This window comes from Tamandua tetradactyla, chromosome 17 (genome assembly GCF_023851605.1).
Source record: "Tamandua tetradactyla isolate mTamTet1 chromosome 17, mTamTet1.pri, whole genome shotgun sequence".
In the NCBI taxonomy this organism is placed as follows: domain Eukaryota; kingdom Metazoa; phylum Chordata; class Mammalia; order Pilosa; family Myrmecophagidae; genus Tamandua; species Tamandua tetradactyla.
In genome coordinates, this window is record NC_135343.1 from 61,317,359 (window position 1) to 61,336,454 (window position 19,096).

Sequence of the window (19,096 nt, forward strand, 5' to 3'; positions counted from 1 at the left end):
GTCCTGCAGTTCAAGGGAGAGGCCTGGAGGTGACACTTTGGGGGCACCAGAAAGTGCTGACTAATCCTGAGCATGTTCTTTGGAACTCAGACTTTGGAATCCCCTATTAGGTGGCAAGAGGAACAGTGAGCTGGAGAGGTGGAGGGAGACACCTGATCAGAGTAGGACCAAGGGAAAAAGCCCCTCGGTTAGGGGTTGCACTTTGTTGTGTGGTTCTTAATATACCCTTAACATCCTTGACAGAATCTGGACTGACAAAGTTTGGGAATCACTGGGTGGGGAGACAGGTTGCCTGCTTTATCTGCCTTGTGATTCTGAGGACACTGGTCCCTGGAGAGTCATATCTGGCAGAAGAGGTAAAGGGTCAGGCGGCATCCCTACGTCTGGGGCTGGAGGTGATAGCCAGGGTCTGGCAGTGGCAGCCAAGCCTCTCTATCACACAGCTGCAGCCTTCTCCAGGAAATGCCACCAGGAAAGGTAGTCCCTGGTTGGGAGATGCTTTTGCTTGGAACATGGGGTCTGGGCAAGCCTGTCCTGCAGGTCCCTGTCCACCTTCCCCAGCCCTGTCCCCTTTCCTTCCTGGCACTGCCCCGTTCCTTCCCACCCCACCTTCCCTGGCCCCCATCCGGAGGCCACCCTGGGAGGTAGCAAGCCTGGTGGGTTCTGAGCCAGTGGTCTCCTTCTAGGTGCATCATCAAGCACCTGGAGGGGCTAGTGGTTCAATATGATCTGACGGTCCGCGACAGTGACGGCAGTGTGGTGCAATTCCTGTATGGGGAGGATGGTCTAGACATCCCCAAGACACAGTTCCTGCAGCCCAAGCAGTTCCCCTTCTTGGCCAGCAACTATGAGGTAGGGTGCCTAGCTATGCCTGAGGGGGGGACGGGGCCCCAGAGGGAGAATCCCTCGCAGCCTGAGCTGCATGGCTGTCAGAGCGGCCATTGAAAAGTTGAGTGGGAAGAATTTATAAAGCACCAGTTGATGCTTTCAAGTGCCTTACATTTTCAGAGCCCTGTGGCCCGTTGGTTTGCTCTTCTGGCATCATTACTTGGTGAGGTGGAGGAGGACATGGACAACTCCAAAATGTCTGCTTCCATGGCAGGGGTGGGGGGGGCATTTGGTGAAAGTTGGCCCTAAACTGCAGCCCATTGCCAACACAGTCTCCTTCTGTCCTCGTGGCAGCCCTAGGAGACAGGGGCACTCTGCTTGTCTCATAGCCTCAGTGGCAGGTGTTAGAGCTTAAGCATCCAGTGAGTGGCTGAGCTGGCATTGGTCCCAGGCCCATCTGACACACAGCGGTTTTCATGCTGTACCAAGCTGCCGCAGCAGTGGCCATCACTATGCTAAAGTCATCCCCAGCAGTTTGGGAAGCTGAAGCCAACGTGCCCTGCCCAAGGTCACGCGCTGTCTGATGGTAAAATTGGGGGCTGAGTTCCATTCCTGGCTCCTTTCCCTCTTGGAGCCTGTCCCACAGCTTTGTCTGCCTCCCTTTACTTTGTACATGTTCATGTTCTTTATGGAACTCCCCTTGTTCTTTGAAAGGCCCTGAGTGTGCTGGTTTTTCCCTCATAACCCCTCAGTGCTCTCCGCTCCTTGGATGCTACCAACTCCCAAATCTGGTTTGCAGAACAGTGGGGGATCTGAATTAGCAGTAGGGGCTCGGCCCCTCTGAGAGGCACAGTGAGGGCTCTCAGCAGGCTGTCTTAGTTCTGTGAGGTTGTGTGATGGGGACCTTTGTCACACCCTCACTTTTTGTTTTTTGTGTGTGTTTTGCTTGTTTGTTTAGGTGATAATGAAATCAAAGCATCTCCATGAAGTTTTATCGAGAGCAGATCCCCAAAAAGCTCTCCGCCATTTCAGAGCCATCAAAAAATGGCAAAACAAGCATTCCACTGCCCTGCTGAGGAAAGGCGCCTTCCTGAATTATTCACAGAAAGTACAGGCAACTGTGAAAACCCTAAACCTCGAAGGGGGCAGCCAGAACGGCCGCAGCCCTGAGGCCCGCCAGGTGACACGGGGAGGTGGAATCCCAGGGAGTGAGGGGTTGTTATCGGTAGAAGGACTGACACAGCCAGCTTCACTCCCCAGCAGTCAGGGCTCTGGCAGGGAACAAATGGCACTCAAACAGGACTATAAGGAAGGGACTCTATAAAAGATGGGCCGAGTTTGGGGAAACTAAGACTGGTGACTTTGGGGTCCCATCACACCTTAGGCTTGAAAGGACAGGAGAGAGTAGTTTCTGGAAGTTAAAGAGGGCTCTGTAGGCTGAGGCTACTTGCCAGGAGCCTTCAGTAGAATGACATAGCCTGCTCACAGAGCGCAAACGCCTGAGCTTTGCTGCCCTCCTGCCTTTCCCTCACTAGCTGCTCCTCCCATTACCTCCCTCCCCCCACCACAGTTAGGAGCTGGGGCAGAGGAGCCTTTTGAAGCAGTCACTACAGAGCAGCCTTGGGGCACAGAATTACGTTAGAGAGTGTGGGTTTTGGGTCACACAGAACCCACCAGTTACTTGGCATGTGGCTGGCCTTGGACAGTCCTGAGTATGCTTCTTGTTCTAGCACAGTCATTACCAGTGCCCCCATTTTACTCTGAGGGAAGCCCATTTGGAGAGTAAATTGCTTCTCTGTGCTTGACGAGTGGGCTAGTATGCCCACTTAGAGAGCTCTGCCCCCATAGTCTGTCTTGGGGTAGAAGACATGAATTCTCCCTTTCTAAAATTTGAGATGGTTTTCTTGTTGAGATCAAGTGTGTCCCTTCCTTCCTCGACTGCCCTCATTTGAAACAAGACCTCTGGCCTTCCTCTGTCTTCCTGGGTGTCCCAGAAAGAGAAGGCTATTCCTGGCATCCTCCCACTTAGCCAATACCCACCTTGCTCTTCAGACCTTGAAGCTGTGGTATGAATTGGATGAGCAGAGCAGGAAGAAATACCAGAAGAAGGCAGCTTCTTGTCCTGACCCCAGTCTGTCTGTCTGGCGCCCAGACATCTACTTTGCATCAGTGTCAGAGACATTTGAAGAAAAGGTCGATGCCTATGCTTGTGAGTGGGCCTCTCAAGCAGAGAAGAGTTACGAGAAATCAGATCTTTCTCTTGACAGGTAAGGTGTTGATTTGTTGACAGCACATGCAGGGAGAGACCTTGCCATTCAGATCCTTCCCTACCCACTCCAGAAGAAGAGGGCAGCAGGAGGGAGGGAAGTAAAATAATAAGGGCACTTTGTAGGCTCTGAGGGTTTGGAGACAGGCGAGAACAGGTGGGAGATGTGGGCACCCCATCTGGGCCTCAAAAGAGAAGAGCACCCTGCTAGCACTTAGCCTGCAGAAATGACCTCTACCTTTGGTTTGAGGTGGTGGCCATGGCTAACTAAGAGTCAGGGAATCTGATTGCAGTACAGCAGCTGCCAGCTCTCACCCAGAGCTGGAGTATTGCACTCTTGGCCTTTCGTGCAGGACTGGATCCGATTGCTCCAGTACTGCATGGAACTTTGGGTCTTGAGTCCTTGAGGTGGAAGTATCTTGCATTGTTAGAGCCCTCAGCTTGGGATTTGGTAGAGAACAACTAGGCAAAGACTTCAGATTGAGAAAGTGGGGTGGGGGGTGGCTGGGTGAGACTAACAAGAAGCATCTAGTCACTGGTCAGCAGTGAGGCCCGTGAGCTAAAATATACCACGTGCCCCAAGAAATGTTTGGGAGTCAGACTTGGAGCCATCGTGAGGTTATCCTGCCCACTCAGCTCTCCGAGCTCAGCCTGCAGAGTTGAAGGGCTCTCCAAGACCTCTGCCCTAGCCTTGCTCTTCGTTCTGGGGCAAGGGTCTGGAAGTGTAATTGACAGCAGAAAAATAGGAAAACACTTGTGTGGAGAAGCTGCAAAGGAGTAATAGGCTTTCGTTTTTGCCCCTTAAAGTGGCTTCTCCACCCCAGACTCAAAAAGATTCCCAGATAAGCCAGGTGGTCAGGTAGCTGTCCACGAGGCCTCCTTATCCACCATTTGCCTTCATTTAGCCTCGAGTGAGAAATGTTGTTCTCATTGGGTGTATTAGTGTATACTCCAGCCTCACTGGTGTGAAAGGATTGACAGAGAAGATAGGTCTGGTTGGCAAAAATCTGACTTTAAAAATACTTGCATAGGAATGGTACTTTATTGCTTTCACCTGTTGTGAAACTGCCTTAGGCCCAGAAGTTCACTTGGTCTACATTTGTCAAGCCCCTTCCTTCTCCAAGGAGCTGGGTAATTCAGCATTCTGAATGGCTCTTCTGGAAGCACCTGCTGTGTCAGGAAGAATGGTTGGTAAATTACAGAATTGTATAGCATGGCTAGTTCTGAAGTAGCCTGCTGCTATTTGCTCAAATTAAGAAAATAAATGCCCCTTCTCCCTTACTCCAACTCCACAGTTGCTCAGCAAAGCCCTTCCTAGTATGTAAAGTCGTAGGTTGAGGTCCTGTCAAAACAAGAACATGGGACTAGTGAGCCCAGAGTGGATTTGCGATGTCTCAGGGCAAATGTGAACAGTCAATCATGTATATCATGAGCTTCCCACCTACCAGCTAAGATCTGTGCTGCATAAGTTAGGGCATCCCAGGGCCACTGACAGGAATGTAAAGATGAGGACCACGTGCCTAGGAAAAACAAGCCCAGAATGGGTGAGAGCTCCACACAGCAGGGCCTCGGTGGTGCTGGCAGCCTGTGGTCCATGCTCTGAACAGTAACCCTGACTCCTGTGGCTCCCCTCCACCTCCAGGCTGAGGACTCTTCTGCAGCTAAAGTGGCAGCGTGCACTCTGTGACCCAGGTGAAGCCGTGGGACTGCTGGCTGCACAGAGCATTGGAGAGCCCTCCACACAGATGACCCTGAACACCTTCCACTTTGCTGGAAGAGGCGAGATGAACGTCACGCTGGGTATTCCAAGGTGCGGGCTGCTATGGGGTGCCAGGTGGGAAAACGGGGCTGGAGCTTTTGGATCCTGCTGATTTCTGGTCAGGACACATCCAGGTCTCTGAGGGTCCCCTTTCGTCCTCTGACAGTCTGCCTATGGGGCTCAGGGGCTGTGCATTCCCCGCCCACACTCAGGCTCTTGAGGAGTGGGGCTCAGGACTGACACTGCTAATAAGCATCATACAGGGCACCATCCACATAGAGTGCCACCCACGGTGGCCCCTTGGGCAGTTAATGCACACAGTACTTGGAAGTCTGTTGGGCAAGAGGATGAAGTATGGAGTCAGACCCACCCGCCTTGGCCCCCTGGCCCTGCTGCATCCCAGAAGATTGGGTGGGCTCTTCAGGCCCCCACAAGAGGCCTGAGCCACTATATAGTTGGGCCAGGCACGTGCTTGGGCTTGATGAGGCCCTTGACCTTGCCTGTGCCCAACAGCTCTGCAAGTACTGGTGCCTTCTCAGCGACTCTCCTTTGTACATTAAGCTGCTGTTGCGCACCCGTTGTATGCGAGGCACAGGTAGTAGGAGACAAGAAGCCTACGCTGGAGAAAGCAGACAGGAGCGTCACTCTCACGCGGAGCTGGAATTCTCTTACCTAGCAGTTTTCCCTGTGAGGTTCCGTGATCTCTGTTAGGTCCTGTGTTAGTTAGATTCAGTTGTCAGCTTGGCCAGGTGAGCATACCTAGTCTTGTTGCTGCGGACATGAGCCAACGGTATGTGAACCTCATCTGTTGCCAATTACATCTGCAGTCAGCTAGGAGGCGTGTCTGCTGCAATGAGTGACGTTTGACTTAATTGGCTGGTGCTTAAATGAGAGAACGCAATGTAGCACAGCCTAGCAGCTCGGCATTCCTCATCTCAGCACTTGCAGCTCAGCCCAGGCCTTTGGAGATGCAGAAAGAAGTCACCCTGGGGAAAGTTGTTGGAACCCAGGGGCCTGTAGAGAAGACCAGCAGAGACCATCCTGTGCCTTCCATGTAAGAAAGAACCTCAGTGGAAAGTTAGCTGCCTTTCCTCGGAAGAACCAACAAAATGAGTCCCCTTTTATTAAAAGCCAATCTGTCTCTGGTGTGTTGCATTCCGGCAACTAGCAAACTAGAACAGGTCCCAAAAGAAAATCATTGTCTTTGGAAGAAAGGCCCCGTGCCCATAGGTGACCTGACAGCTTTGGCATTGGATGTGGCACATGGCAGTGCTTATTTTTTGGCAGGCTGCGGGAGATCCTCATGGTGGCCAGTGCCCACATCAAGACGCCTATGATGAGTGTCCCTGTGCTTGGTACCAGGAAAGCACAGAGGAGAGCAGAAGGCCTGAGAAAGCAGCTCACCAGGGTGTGCCTGGGTGAGGTAACTATCTTCCCCACCCTGGACAGGGGGCCTGAGGAAGCAGCTTGGGGTGTGCCTTGGCAAGGTGGCTGCAGACAACCTGAAGCATTTTCTTGGGTCATGCAGTACCTTGAGGGAGCAGGCCTTTCTGGCTATTCCAGGTACTGGGCTCAGATTCCGACCCATGAGAGAAGTATTTTCTCTACCAGGTGCTGAGTAGGGAGGGATCAAGAAGCTTTTAAAATAATCATTAGTTCAACAGCATACTCACACACCTACAAGATAAGAGCACTACCTGGGTTAGCATACCAGCTACACCAGAGCCCACTCCAGGTAGCCCTGGCCGGTTTCTGGAGCACCCTGAGGCCTGGGCCCCCAAAGAAGCCATGCTGGCAGAGCTGAGCTCACATATTTCTTTGGGGGGTTGGCTGGTGACTCCAGCTGCTGTCTCCCAAAACCCTTGGGTTTCCCATAATCTACGTGTGGTGTACAATTTCCTAGAACCTGGGCAAGTCAAGTTCCTGTCCATCTGGTTCCAGGTATTGCAGAAAATTGATGTCCAGGAAACCTTCTGCATGGAAGAAAAACAGAACAAATTTCGGGTGTACCAGCTGCGGTTCCAATTCCTGCCCCATGCTTATTACCAGCAGGAGAAATGCCTGAAGCCCGAGGACATCCTGCACTTCATGGAAACAAGGTCGGGTCTCAGGCTATGTTTGTCGTTAACCTTGACCCAGAGAGCACTCTTGGCCTCACAGCTCCCAAAGATTGGGCACATTTGCCTAAATGAGCCTGTCAAGGGAGGCATCCGGTAATAGAGCAGGCCCTGAAGCTGGAAACCTCAACCCTGATTCTGACTTGTTGATATATCTGCAATAGCCACACGTTGCTTCCTGAACTCTTTCTCTCTTCAGTTCATGCATCGTATCAAGAGCCTCGTCTTCTCAGATTTGTAGACTTTTAAGATGTGGAAATGTGCATATGGCAAAGTGGTATTTTTGTGAAGTCACACTAGTGTATGGTTGTTAATTTTTGATATGACATGGTTCTAGACAGCACGGCCTGGTTACTGATATGTTTATTCATGATGTTTATATTATCATGAGCGGTACACTGATGGCATGCTGCTTTTCAAACCCAGTGATATCGTGGGCATCTTCTCCAGCTTCCTAGGAGAAATTCTGGCTCTCTTCTTTCTGGTAGGGAGGATGGGCATCCTTTTTCTCTCAAGTTTCTGTTAGACACTTGCAGATTATAGGCAATGAGGCTGAGTGCCAGGAGCAGGAGGGTTGGCTCCTCTGGGGTTGAGGGGGCACTTTGGACTCTCAAACTGATAGTAAACTGGGGCTCACAAACCCAGATGGCCACAGGGCAGGGCAGGTAACAGAAGCCAGTAAAGCAGGTTGGGGGCTCCCAGCAGCCTGGAGAATGCCACATCTCTACCAGGGGCAGCTGTCACCATGCAAGAGTGGGGACCAGGGAGGTCAGTGCTGCTGAGTTTGCAAAAGAAAAACCTCCACCATCACCCCCTTTTTTGTTTGCTTTTGCTTTTATCAATAAGACGTCTTCTAACTTGTGAACATTGGTGAGCAATTCATGTTTTTTAAAGCCTTCTAAGGTCCAAATAAATCCCATCTGATAACAAGGTTGGGCCCCGTGCTCCTTTTCACTTTCTAATCTAGACTAGCCTGCAAGTTCTCCCAGAGAAGAGCATAAGGCAGATAGCTCTTCTGTACTCACCCCACAAATGTGTGCCCAAGGATGGGCATAGTCAAGAGAGCAGCTGTTCTGCTGCTGGGCCACATCTTCCTTCTCACCTGAGAATGTAAACAGGCCTTGGCCCAGCCTTCTAAGTGGGTGGAGTTTAGGGTGATGGCTACCGCAGTAGATGAGCTTCTATTTGAGCTGGGCCTAAGGGAAAGCCCCTGCTGGTGCCCACCTGGACTGGGTGGTATCACAGGGCCTGTGCATGGTGTGGTTTGCCAGCCTGCCAGTCCACTAGTTAATGGTGAGGCGTGCAGTACCGCATGTGTAGCCGGTGGGGCTGGTTGCTAGCCTTTGCTTAAGAAATGGAAATCAGTCCCATGGCCCCTGGGTAATTAGGAGAAGCAAATGAAAGTGGTGGTCTGCCCCAGTTCTACCCGCTGGAGGTTTAAAGCAGGAAGGTCGGCACAGACATGCACCGGGTTCTGCTGGCTTTACTTTTGCTTACATCATCCTGTAGATGAAAATAGTGCATCATATTTTTTCAGTCTCTTCCTGATGAGTGACAGCCCTGGCTTCTGCCCAGCAGCAAACTACCTTTTCAACTCCTCCTTTGTATTTGACTCCTGCACTTGAAAAGTGAAATTAAATCTTGTGTTGTGGCTTTTGGTGGAGATACTTTTTGTGACTTCAGCAGAATAGGCCTTAAAGGTAAAAGGAGTGGTCTGCAAACTGGCATGTGGTTTGGACTCCTTTTGTCCCGGGCAGCGAAGTAGGCATGTTATGGCCTCTGGGAGAACACAGGGAAAAGTGTGCTTTCCAAAGCTTTGGGCAGCCTGACCTTCAGAAAGCTGCTCCTTCCTTCATCCCTCCCACCTTCTTCCCCTCCCACCTTCTTCCCCTCTCCCCTCTCCCCTCTCCCCTCTCCCCTCTCCCCTCTCCCCTCTCCCCTCTCCCCTCTCCCCTCTCCCCTCTCCCCTCTCCCCTCTCCTTCACCCACTTTTCTCTCTCCTCCTCCCCTTCCATCCTTTCTTCTCCTCCTTCCTGGTCAGCAATGGGAATATGAGTTAAGATAGATTGAGGAGTGAAAAGAAAGACAGAGGCACTTCCTTAGATAGAGAAGTGAAAGCACCAAAGGTCCCCTTTAGGGGGTGTTTATACCCACCGTTTTAGTTTGCTGATGCTGCCGGAATGCCATACACCAGAAATGGACTGGATTTTAAGGGGATTTTTTTTTGTTACACATTTACTGTTCTTCAGAGGGAAGGCAGTTGACTTTCCTGTAGCTTTCTCTGTGACATCAGTGTCTGCTGTCCTTCCCTCCCAGCTTTCCCCAGAGTGAGTCCTTTCTGTTTCTCCAGACGTCTGGGTCTTAGCTCCTGAGCTCTGCTGAGTTGCTTCTCTTCTGCCTCCTCATTTTAAACTTCCAGCTAATTAAATTACGTGTCACTCATTGCTGAAGGTACTCCCGTTAGTCAGCCGTAGATGAATTTCACATACTGATGATGTAAGTCCATAACAACAGAAGAACAGGGTACCATCACCTGGCCATATCACACCTGTCACTTTGAGTATTTGTGTCCATTATCAGGATGGGGGGGTGGGTGAGAAGGGCTTCTGGGCTAGAAGTCAGAGGTTGTAGGTTCTGCCTCTGCCACTGACAAGTCATTTGACCTAAGGTTGTCATTTTCTGCCTCTGACTTCAGGTCCTTAACCCAAAATAGCCATGTGGGCAGTCTCTGTGAATACAACTTTCCTTACAGTGGCGGATGGAGTTGTTGCTAGGCACTTTCGCAAACAGCCCAGGGTCATGTTCCTTGTTTGTAATTATTTATGTGCCATGGAAAGTTTCTGTGCAGCCCATGCCCCCTGTTCCCTTCAGTTACCGATTCTGACCAAAAACCAGACCTCCAGAGAGCAACCACTATCACAATCAGATCCTGGCTGTTGGCAGAATCACAGAATGATGAATCATTTGCACCCTTCAGACAAACTCTGCCACCCTAGGAATATAGTACTTGCAGTCACGTGTCTATTCTCAAACTTTTCCACCTTCTCTCACATTCTCTACCAGTTCTCAGAAGCAGGTGAAGTAGATAGGGTCCTAACTGGAGCAGTAATGGAAGATTTATTGAAATTGTTGTCTGTACTTAGACCTTGCCTTGAAGGGTGGGTGAAGCCCCAGCAAGTAGCTGTGGGCCTGGGGATATTGCCCATATAGGGAACAGCATGAGCTAAAGCCCAAGGCTGCACACGGTGGGGGCAAAGTGGGTAATAGGGCTGAGTCTGTATGTGGAAGGCTGGAAATGTAGAGGGAGGAACCTTAGAGGTAAGGGGTCTCTACAGAGTAGACAGGTGGGGGAGCCCAACATGACCAAGTGGTGTCCCCCAGCAGGGGGAATAGTGTTCAGTAAGCAGCTATTCCACATTCTCATTTCTTTTCTCACATGAGGTAGGAGTGGTCCCTGTTCTCTGTCCTTTTCTGCAAGCATCTCTCACCCCTTTTCCCAGCTGACTTATTTTTCTTAAGTCAAGCCCTGCCCGCCCTTGCCTGGCCCTCTCTCCCCCATCCCAAGTGCCTGCTGAGCACACTGTTCACTGGGTCAATGGGCAAGGAGCCTTTGTTTCCTCCAAGGGCAGAAACCTCAGCAAAATCACATACAAGTTAAAAGTGAAATGTTAAAAATGGGGAAGGGACACAGCATCTATTGTCTTTAATGTGCAGAGATTGCACACCTGACCTTCCGTCTTCTCAGAATAAGGATCTGAGCCCACTGAGGGCCAGGAACCCCCCGGCACTGGCAAGACATAGGCCCCATCTTTGGTGCTCAGGTGAAGCCAGACAGGAGCCCAGGCTGGTGAGGGGCTAACGTCTCATACCATCACAGCAGCCCAGGTTGGCATGCTGTCAGGGCCTGGCAAAGAAGACAGGCAAGAGGTTGCATGAAAAGAGAAGTGAGGGAGGGGGGCAGGTGGGAGGAGGCCACTTGGAGCACAGAGAAGTCAGCACAGGAAGAAGTAAAGCCAGAAAATTCTTCTCCCTGAGTGCTAAGCTTTTAAATTGGCTTTGTTCTAACCTGCAGGCATGATTTACTGTCACAAAGTAAGTTATCCCTGTCCTTTGACATTCTGATGACTTTCCTCAAGTTGTCAGACTCCCACAGCTAGATGTCAGATGGAGGCTGCTGGTGGAGGCCCGGTCCAGGGCTGAAGCCTCTCCTGCTGTAGGTCCTGCCATCCTTTTGCAGGTCATACCCCAGCAACCCCAGCAGCTGCTGTTTATCAAGCCTGTGCTCTACCTGGCTCTGTGAAAGGCCTCATGAGCCCTTAGGGTCAGTTCTGAGCCTTCACACAAGACTACAGGTGCTTGTCCATACATAATACATACATGCCTTACAGACACGGGAATCAAGGCTCAGAGAGGTTGCTGTTGTCTCAAAACCATACATCCTCCGAGTGACTAAGTCTGTGTGCAGACTCATGTCTGTCAGGCTGTGAGGCTGTATTCTTCCTGACATGCCATGTGCCAGTCTGAAACGGCAGGAGGAGAAAGAAAGTGAGCAGATGGGAAAGGCATGTCTCCTCTCTTTGCTGTGAATCCCCTGTGGGAATCCTTACTGTTGCCTTCAGTGGATCCTTGAATAGGCCAGGTGGCCCCTGCAGTCTGAGGGCCAGGTGGGAAAATTGCTGGTACTGAACAGGTCGTATTGCTCTCTTCCCATTCTAGATTTTTTAAACTCCTGATGGAGTCCATCAGAAAGAAGAACAACAAAGCATCAGCATTCAGGAGCGTTAACACCCGCAGAGCCACGCAGCAGGACCTGGATAGCACTGGGGAGTTGAGGAGGAGTCTGGTGAGGGAGGCACAGGGCTGGGAGGTTGCAGAGAAAGAGGCTGCCTCATTTTTTTCTGCGAGAGGCTCCTGTCACTGTGTTCTCGACATCCTCAAGGTCTGCCCAGTGTTGGCCTGCACCCTCTCTTCCCTTATCGCATATCTGCTCTTCTAAGGACCTCTTGGGCATGACAGGCCAGGCATGAGAGGCTGCTCAGCAACCTGGTCTGGTCGTGTCTGCATGAGGGCCTGGGTCATCCCTTTCTATCCTCAAGGGCCCTGTGTAAGTGGTGTTTACCGTGAGCATAGGCTCAGATACAGACTGGACCTTTGAATGTTCTTTTGCTGGTTTCATTTTGCTCTGCCTGCAACTTCTCCAGGCCTGGTAAACTGAGGCCTACAGGGGGACCAGCAGGAACCCGAGAGGCATTTGGAAGCTGAAAGGGAAGGAGCCAGGGAACAGTCACTGTAGGCAGAATGGTCCACATGTGCTCCTGTGTCAGAGAGCCAGGTGCAGGTAACCCTGAGGAGTTGTAGGGTGTTAGGGCCCCAAGGGGCCTTGGATCGAGTGGTTGGCACAGCTTTGCAGCTGTTAGTGGGGCAAGCCTGCTTGGGTGGGCAGCCTGGCCTGGACTTGCCCTGCCTGGTGTGTGGTCTCGGCTAAGTCACTTCTCTCTGGCCGTTTCCTCACCTCTAAGTCAGGGGCTGACCTAGCCCAGAGGGAATGAGAGGTCTCTCCTGCCCTGTGGCTCTCACTCAAGCACAAATGAGCACAGGCTGGCTTTGAAAGGCTGGCTTTGAAATTCCAACCTGTAACAGAAGACTAAAGAAACTAAGAGCCAACTTCAGAAAGAGAAAGGCACGGATGAGTTTTCAAATATTCAGTATTCCACCCAGACCATCCTTCCTCCTCACCCCACTGGCTGACTAAAAAAAATATCTGAAAGGATATTTTGAGGTATTCACCCTTTTTTGATGGCTTGGGAAGCTCTGGTGCTTTAAATTTTTAGAAAGGAAAGACTTTGTAAATGGTGCATGTAGAGGAGACTCAAGGAAAGGAGGTCTGTCATGGAGCAGTGAGGAGGAGATATAGGTTGGATGGGCCAGAGAGGGTGGAAACTGGGTGTACAGTGGTAGGGAAAGGGCAGTTGGGAGGGTGGAAAGGGGGGTGCAGTGATGGCAGGGTGGGGGGATAGATAGGCAGACTGCTGCATGGGCAAGTGGACAGTTGAGTGGAAGGATGGATCCTGCGAGCACTGGATATTGGTGATCACCTTCTTCCGACTTGTCTCCAAACCCCAGGAGGAGCAGGGAGATGAGGGGGAAGAGGAGAGGCACATCGTGGATGCTGAAGCTGAGGAAGGTGATGCTGATGCATCTGATGCCAAACGCAAGGAGAAGCAGGAGGAAGAGGTGAGGGGCCTCAAGCTGGAGGTGAAGTCTGGACCACGTCCTCTTTCTCTGTCTTATCTGAGGGGTGGTCCTGGGTGCACATGCTTTGCCTTATTACCATCTCGGAACACATCAGGAGCCTCAGTTGAGCGGATGGTGCTTACAGGGTAGGAATTTAGCAAGGGGCTGGCCAAGGCTGCCCTTTAGGTCTGGTTATCCCTGGGTTTGAATCAGACTCAGGGACCCGGGAACCTCTGGTATAGAGAAGCAAAATTTGGGCTGCCTTCTTTTTTCGCAATGAAAATATAACACCTCCCTCCCCCACCCCAAACCAGACCTCTGCTTTCATGGTGGCTGCCAGGATAGTTCAGCAAGACTGAGGGGACTCATCATTAGGACAAAGCTCAGGGAAGTGGGTGAACCAGGGAATGCCATGTGGAGGGGGGCGCCTTCCACCTCCAAGACAGGGTGCTGGCATAGACGTGGGGTTGCCATTTCTAGAGAAGGGTCAGAGGAAAAGAGAAGGAGAGGAGGAAGGCAATCCAGGCTGGAGTGGAAAAGCCAGGTGAGGGAAATGGGTAGGCCAACTCTAAGAAGGCCCCTGCAGGACTGATCAGTCCATAGGCCAAGCCTGGAGGGATGGTGGAGCCTGAGTGACAGCCCTTGCTCCATTTCCTGCAGGTCGATTATGAGAGTGAGGAAGAGGAAGAGAAGGGGGCAGGGGACGATGATGAGGAAGGGAGTATCGCCGGTGAAGACGCCCCAGGGGTCCATGAGCACAATGAAGAGGTGGACCTGGGCCCTGAGCAGGACTTGCCACTGGCCACCCTGCAATCACAGCCCCGGAAGCCCACCCGCAGAGGGGGGCCCCAGGGAGCAGAGGCCATGGAGCGCCGTGCCCAGGCTGTGTGCGAGTCCCACCCCTTCATAGAAGACTACCGGTATGACTCTGAGGAGAGCCTGTGGTGTGAGGTCAGTGTCCTGAGTGGGCCAGGCATGGGGGTGGGGGCAGGCCCACACAGATTCATGCCCCATGGTCATGCCAGGGGCAGGCAGCAGCTCTGAGCCTCTTTATCCCAGCTCACATTAAAAACCTGGAGGTGGCTCTCGGCCCTTTGTCCAAAACACAGCCTCATGCATTGTGTCTCAGCGTACCTGAGCCATTCTCTCCGAATTTTCAAGAACAGTATACATGTGTGTCTGAGCTGATGGCTTGGTTTCAGGAACTCTCAGATGTATCCCCTCAATTAGTCTTCAGCACAGCTGCCACGTTGGCCTGCACCAGTTTGGAGTCTGCAACCCCAGTGGCAGGGGAAAAGCGTGTTCTCTCCACTCACAGCCCCTGAAACTGTCACTGGGCTTTAATCGTGGCCTTACAGCATGTGCACATAGACTTGCTCTCTATCCTTCCCTTTGGCGCAGTTCAGTTCCCAGGTTGTAATGTAGACGAAAGTCACTGACTGGAACACACACAGGACAGTGTGAACTCGGCTTGGTGGTAGCTGAAGGATTTTGAGGATGATGTTGAAGTGTGTGACCTTCCTCACGGTAGCCCTCAAACATGCAGCTCTGCCTCACTTCTGGGTGACTAAAGACAGCTGGCCTCTGGTCCGTGGGACCATATGGGATGTCATATGCACACATCTACCTGCCCATCTCACCCCAGCGGGGCTGTCCTCTCCTGGCCACAGTGTTCACTGCAAGTCCTCCCAGGCACCTGTTGGTGGAGCCTCTGCCCCCTGCACAGGGCTGGGCTGGTGGGTGACTGTCTCCCCTGGCCCAGCACGCCCTCCTTTTGCAGGTGACAGTGAAGCTTCCTCTGATGAAGATTCACTTTGACATGAGCTCCCTGGTGGTCTCCTTGGCTCAAGATACCGTCGTCTATGCAACCAGGGGCATAACAAGATGCCTCCTAAATGAGACCACCAACAAGATGAACGAGAAAGAGCTTGTCTTAAACACAGAAGGCATCAACCTCCCAGAGCTGTTCAAATACGCTGAGGTTTGTGCCCTACTTTCCACTAGATAATTGACCATTGCTGGCCCTTTCCGAGCCCTTTGTGCTTCTAGGCCAGGGCTCCCCAAACTAGTCTGCATGTCCTCTCCCACCTATTAGGGATTCACATACATGTTAGTTTAGTAAAAGCTTTGCAGTAAAGAAACCTACTCAACATGATTTGACCCAGAGTTTCCTAGGCTAACTTGAGCAGTTTTTTTTCCCTTGAAATTAAAATCTAAGAAATAGTTGGAAAGCACTGCTCTCCTTTTTTGGCTGGCCAGGGGCTATTCACTTTACACAGGTAAAGGAGGCCCAAGGCAGCACACTGTGGGTGCTGGGCTGGCAGAGCCTGTGCCTCCTTCCACATACCTCACAGCCTTCCTCCCACATCCCTCTCACCCCTTACCCCGTATCAGTTCTTTGCCCTGAGTGGACTCTTCTAGTACCTTCCAAGATGCTCTCATCCCCTGGGCACATATGTTCTCCCCAGAGAATGCTGAGGAATGCAGGACCTCTCCCCCTACTCTCCCCTGGTTCGAAGTAATTTGTGCCGATAGCTTTCCCTTCAAGTCCCCTTGTCCCCTAGAGCTTTTTACCACATACCTTCCCAGAGGGCAGAATAGGAACCTCTTCCCTCCTGAGATATCCCCCGCTACTCTGCAGAGCATGCTTCATGTTGCTCTCATGGGGTTTGTTTACACAAAGGCCAGGCAGGCTGCCAGGGTCCCCGCTGTTCTCCTATAGAGAACTGAGTGGGGCTCCACCCACCAGCTGTAGTGCAGAGCCACAGCAGGCCCCTCAAAGACAGTTGAAGTGTTAGCCCTGGTGAGGCCCAATGGGCCCCAAGGAGCAGGCCCTTCCCTGCTGCACGTGCCCTAGAGATGGTTTTGAAGTGCCTCTGCTGGGGGCATTTTCCTCACCCCTAAAGGGAAACTCTGATCCAAGTGAACAGGTATCTCTGTTAAACAGCAAAGAATGCCATTCCTCCAATTGAATCTTAAATATGTGTTCAGTCATCCCTTGGCGCTGGTAATGAAAATATGTCAGGCCTTGGGGGCCTGGCAAGAGAGCAGCCGGCAGCTCAGCCCACCATTTGCTTTTGCTCGTTCTGAGCCACCTCTCAACCACTTTGTCATCAGCTACCAGCACAGGAGGGGGAGGCCTGGGTTGGGTGTCCAGGAGGAATGGAGCAAAAAGCCCAGCCTTGTAAGCCACATCCACCCTCCCCCCTGTGCAGGTTCTGGACCTGCGCCGCCTTTATTCCAATGACATCCATGCAATGGCCAGTACCTATGGCATCGAGGCCGCACTGCGGGTGGTCGAGAAGGAGATCAGGGACGTGTTTGCTGTGTATGGTAAGAGGCTCGCTGGGAGCCCCAGGGTCTCCACAATGGAGCAGCCCAGGTTCGAGGCCAAAACTGAGAGGCAGGCACAGTGAGGGCTTTGCCTGTAGGGATGCTGGCAAACAGATGGGGACTTGGATTTGGATTTCCATCTTTTTTTAAATTTTTATTATAATATATCTGCAACCTAAAATTTCCTGCTTTAACTACTTTCAAATATACAATTCATTAGTGTTAATTGTACTCACAATATTGTGCTGCCATCACCACCATTGATCGCCAAATCACGTCTTGATCCTGGGCGGCATGTCCATCTGTGAGGCCACTCCACTGTCTCCTATCTGCTGGCCTCTTGGTCGGAGCCCCTCTGGGTGATCTGGCTCCCTCCTGCCTTAAAGGCTTCCATCCTGAGCAAAAAGAGTGCAGTTAAGCCTGTGGCTTGCAAATGGGAATCCCTGTGTCTTGCGCTGCTGGATATAAGTGGAGAGCAGAACGTGGTTTTGTTGACACGGGTGAGGAAGGCTTCCCTACCAGGCTCGGGTTTGGTGACCTTGATGACCTAGGGGCTATACCCCTGCCTGGGCAGTCTGGCCTCTGTCAGGTGATGTTTCCCAACTGTCTCTCTTGCCTCCATGCCACCCTGATGTGATGGCCTGTGACAGGTATTGCAGTCGATCCACGTCATCTCTCCCTCGTGGCGGATTATATGTGCTTTGAGGGTGTCTACAAGCCACTGAATCGCTTTGGGATCCAGTCAAACTCCTCTCCTCTGCAGCAGATGACTTTTGAAACCAGCTTCCAGTTCCTGAAGCAAGCCACCTTGATGGGTCAGTGCCTAGACCACTGCGCTGGACCTTTCCCCTCCTGGCTCTAGTTAATGCAAATGAGTTTGTCTCACAGGCAAAGTCCCTCCCGCAGTGCCTTCCCCAAGGGTGATCTTGGAAGCTGTGGGAACAGGTGGGAGGCAGAAGGGAAGGAGGTGAGCCGCAAACCAGGCAGCTGGCAGAACATTTTGAAGGAGCAGAAGAAGGGCTGTCCTCTCTCTGAAACATACCATTGCCTTGTCCAATCTCGTTGGCCCTCGGAGACTCTGACTGCCCTTGAGGCCACCTCTGTCCCTGAGGTGCCCTAGCCACACAGCCTTACTGTTGAACCCCCAGTTTGCTTCCAGCCTCCCAGCTTCTTCAGCCACCTAACATGTGCTCTTCTGTCTTTCCCAGGATCCCACGATGAGCTGCGGTCCCCATCAGCCTGCCTAGTGGTCGGGAAGGTCGTCAAAGGTGGGACAGGCCTATTTGAGCTCAAGCAACCCCTGCGATAGTGGCTACTATCTGCCCTGCCAGGATGAAGGCTCGGAGGACGTAGTGTGTATGTCACCTGGTCTGAGCTTTGCACAGGAGGACAGGAAACTAGAATGCAAATGACCTTGCAGGCGCCAGCGTGATCTTGGGGCTACAGAAGGCAGCTGGGCTCTTGGATCAGGAGGCTCTGGTCATCCTTCCCTCGCCATCTTGGAGACAAAACTCTTAAAGGGAAACCTCAAGGAAAGCCTAAGGACAACCATGCTTTGCTGCTAGGAACTCCAGGAGCCTCTGGGGCAGGGAAGTGAGGTCCAGGAGAGGGAATGTGACACCTTCTAGTACACAGCCTGCTACTATGGCTTCACCAGCCCCTTGGGAGAAGTCTTCAGATAGCCTCTGCTCAAAGGTTTTCCCCCCTAGACCAAGTGCAGGGTTAACATCTGGGTCTGGGGCAGAGTCTTGTCCTATTGGCCTGTGGCTGCCTATTCTAGAGCAGTGTGGCCCTGAGTCTGGGGAGGTCAATCCAGGGCCCTAGCGTTCGCCCCACGCACAAGACCCGGAGGTGCTGGCTAGGCTGAGGCATTTGAATGAATTGCCCAGCACCTCCAGCTCTGCACTCAGCTGGCATCAAACCTCCCTCCACCCTGAGCACCAGCAGCAAAGAGCCCTGCACAAAGGTTTTGTAAAACCAGAGACTGTATCTATTTTGGTTTCATGTTATTCTAACTCAGGCTGAGTCATAAACATCACTGGAACTAGGTGTTAGGAGAAAGAAAAAAGAAATGAGTTTTTCTTCCCTTCTGGTTTGATTTCTGCATTTGTGACCTGAGAGCCGGGACTGGAGTTTCTCTGCACAGTCAGACCTCAGGTCTCTCTTCCTGTTCTTGTAAGAGGAAGTGGGGAAGGACTTGGTCCCTGCAGCCTCTTCCCCCTTCCCCTTCCCAAGAATGCCCCCACAGGGTCTGCTTTCCAGCTTCTAGCCCCTTGAGCTCCCACGGTGGGACTGTGAAACTGCACTGGATTTGAGCCAGGCACACAGACCTTGCCGCTGGCCCCTCATAGGATTCTACATTCAGGAGCCTCTGAAGGTGGCTTCCTGAGCAGTTTAGGATAGGGTATTCTGCAATATTCTTGGGATTGTAAATGCTCTTTTTATTACATTTGAATTTTGGAAAAAACACAAGTAAATCCCAGCCAGAGTTGATGGGGGACTGAGGGGCTTACAGCCTTTTTTCAGAGCCCTTGGGTGTTCTCACCTTGCCCCATTCTG

The 19,096-nt window shown here is 51.9% G+C and overlaps 1 protein-coding gene across 4 annotated transcripts in view; it reads left to right on the forward strand.

Annotated features, from left to right (window-relative positions):
* Window positions 1-18,623, forward strand: part of POLR1A (RNA polymerase I subunit A) — a 101,456-nt gene extending 82,833 nt beyond the window's left edge. For all 4 annotated transcript variants that reach the window (XM_077134860.1, XM_077134861.1, XM_077134858.1 and 1 more), the window contains 13 exons: window positions 687-852; window positions 1,787-2,008; window positions 2,881-3,095; window positions 4,737-4,904; window positions 6,141-6,276; window positions 6,795-6,952; window positions 11,687-11,813; window positions 13,094-13,204; window positions 13,865-14,155; window positions 14,985-15,185; window positions 16,420-16,537; window positions 17,188-17,352; window positions 17,746-18,623. In XM_077134860.1, coding sequence (XP_076990975.1) covers window positions 687-852; window positions 1,787-2,008; window positions 2,881-3,095; window positions 4,737-4,904; window positions 6,141-6,276; window positions 6,795-6,952; window positions 11,687-11,813; window positions 13,094-13,204; window positions 13,865-14,155; window positions 14,985-15,185; window positions 16,420-16,537; window positions 17,188-17,352; window positions 17,746-17,846 — 2,179 coding nt within the window. In that variant the 3' untranslated portion in view covers window positions 17,847-18,623. The remainder of the gene's footprint in view (window positions 1-686; window positions 853-1,786; window positions 2,009-2,880; window positions 3,096-4,736; window positions 4,905-6,140; window positions 6,277-6,794; window positions 6,953-11,686; window positions 11,814-13,093; window positions 13,205-13,864; window positions 14,156-14,984; window positions 15,186-16,419; window positions 16,538-17,187; window positions 17,353-17,745) is intronic.
* The last annotated feature ends 473 nt before the right edge of the window (window positions 18,624-19,096 follow it).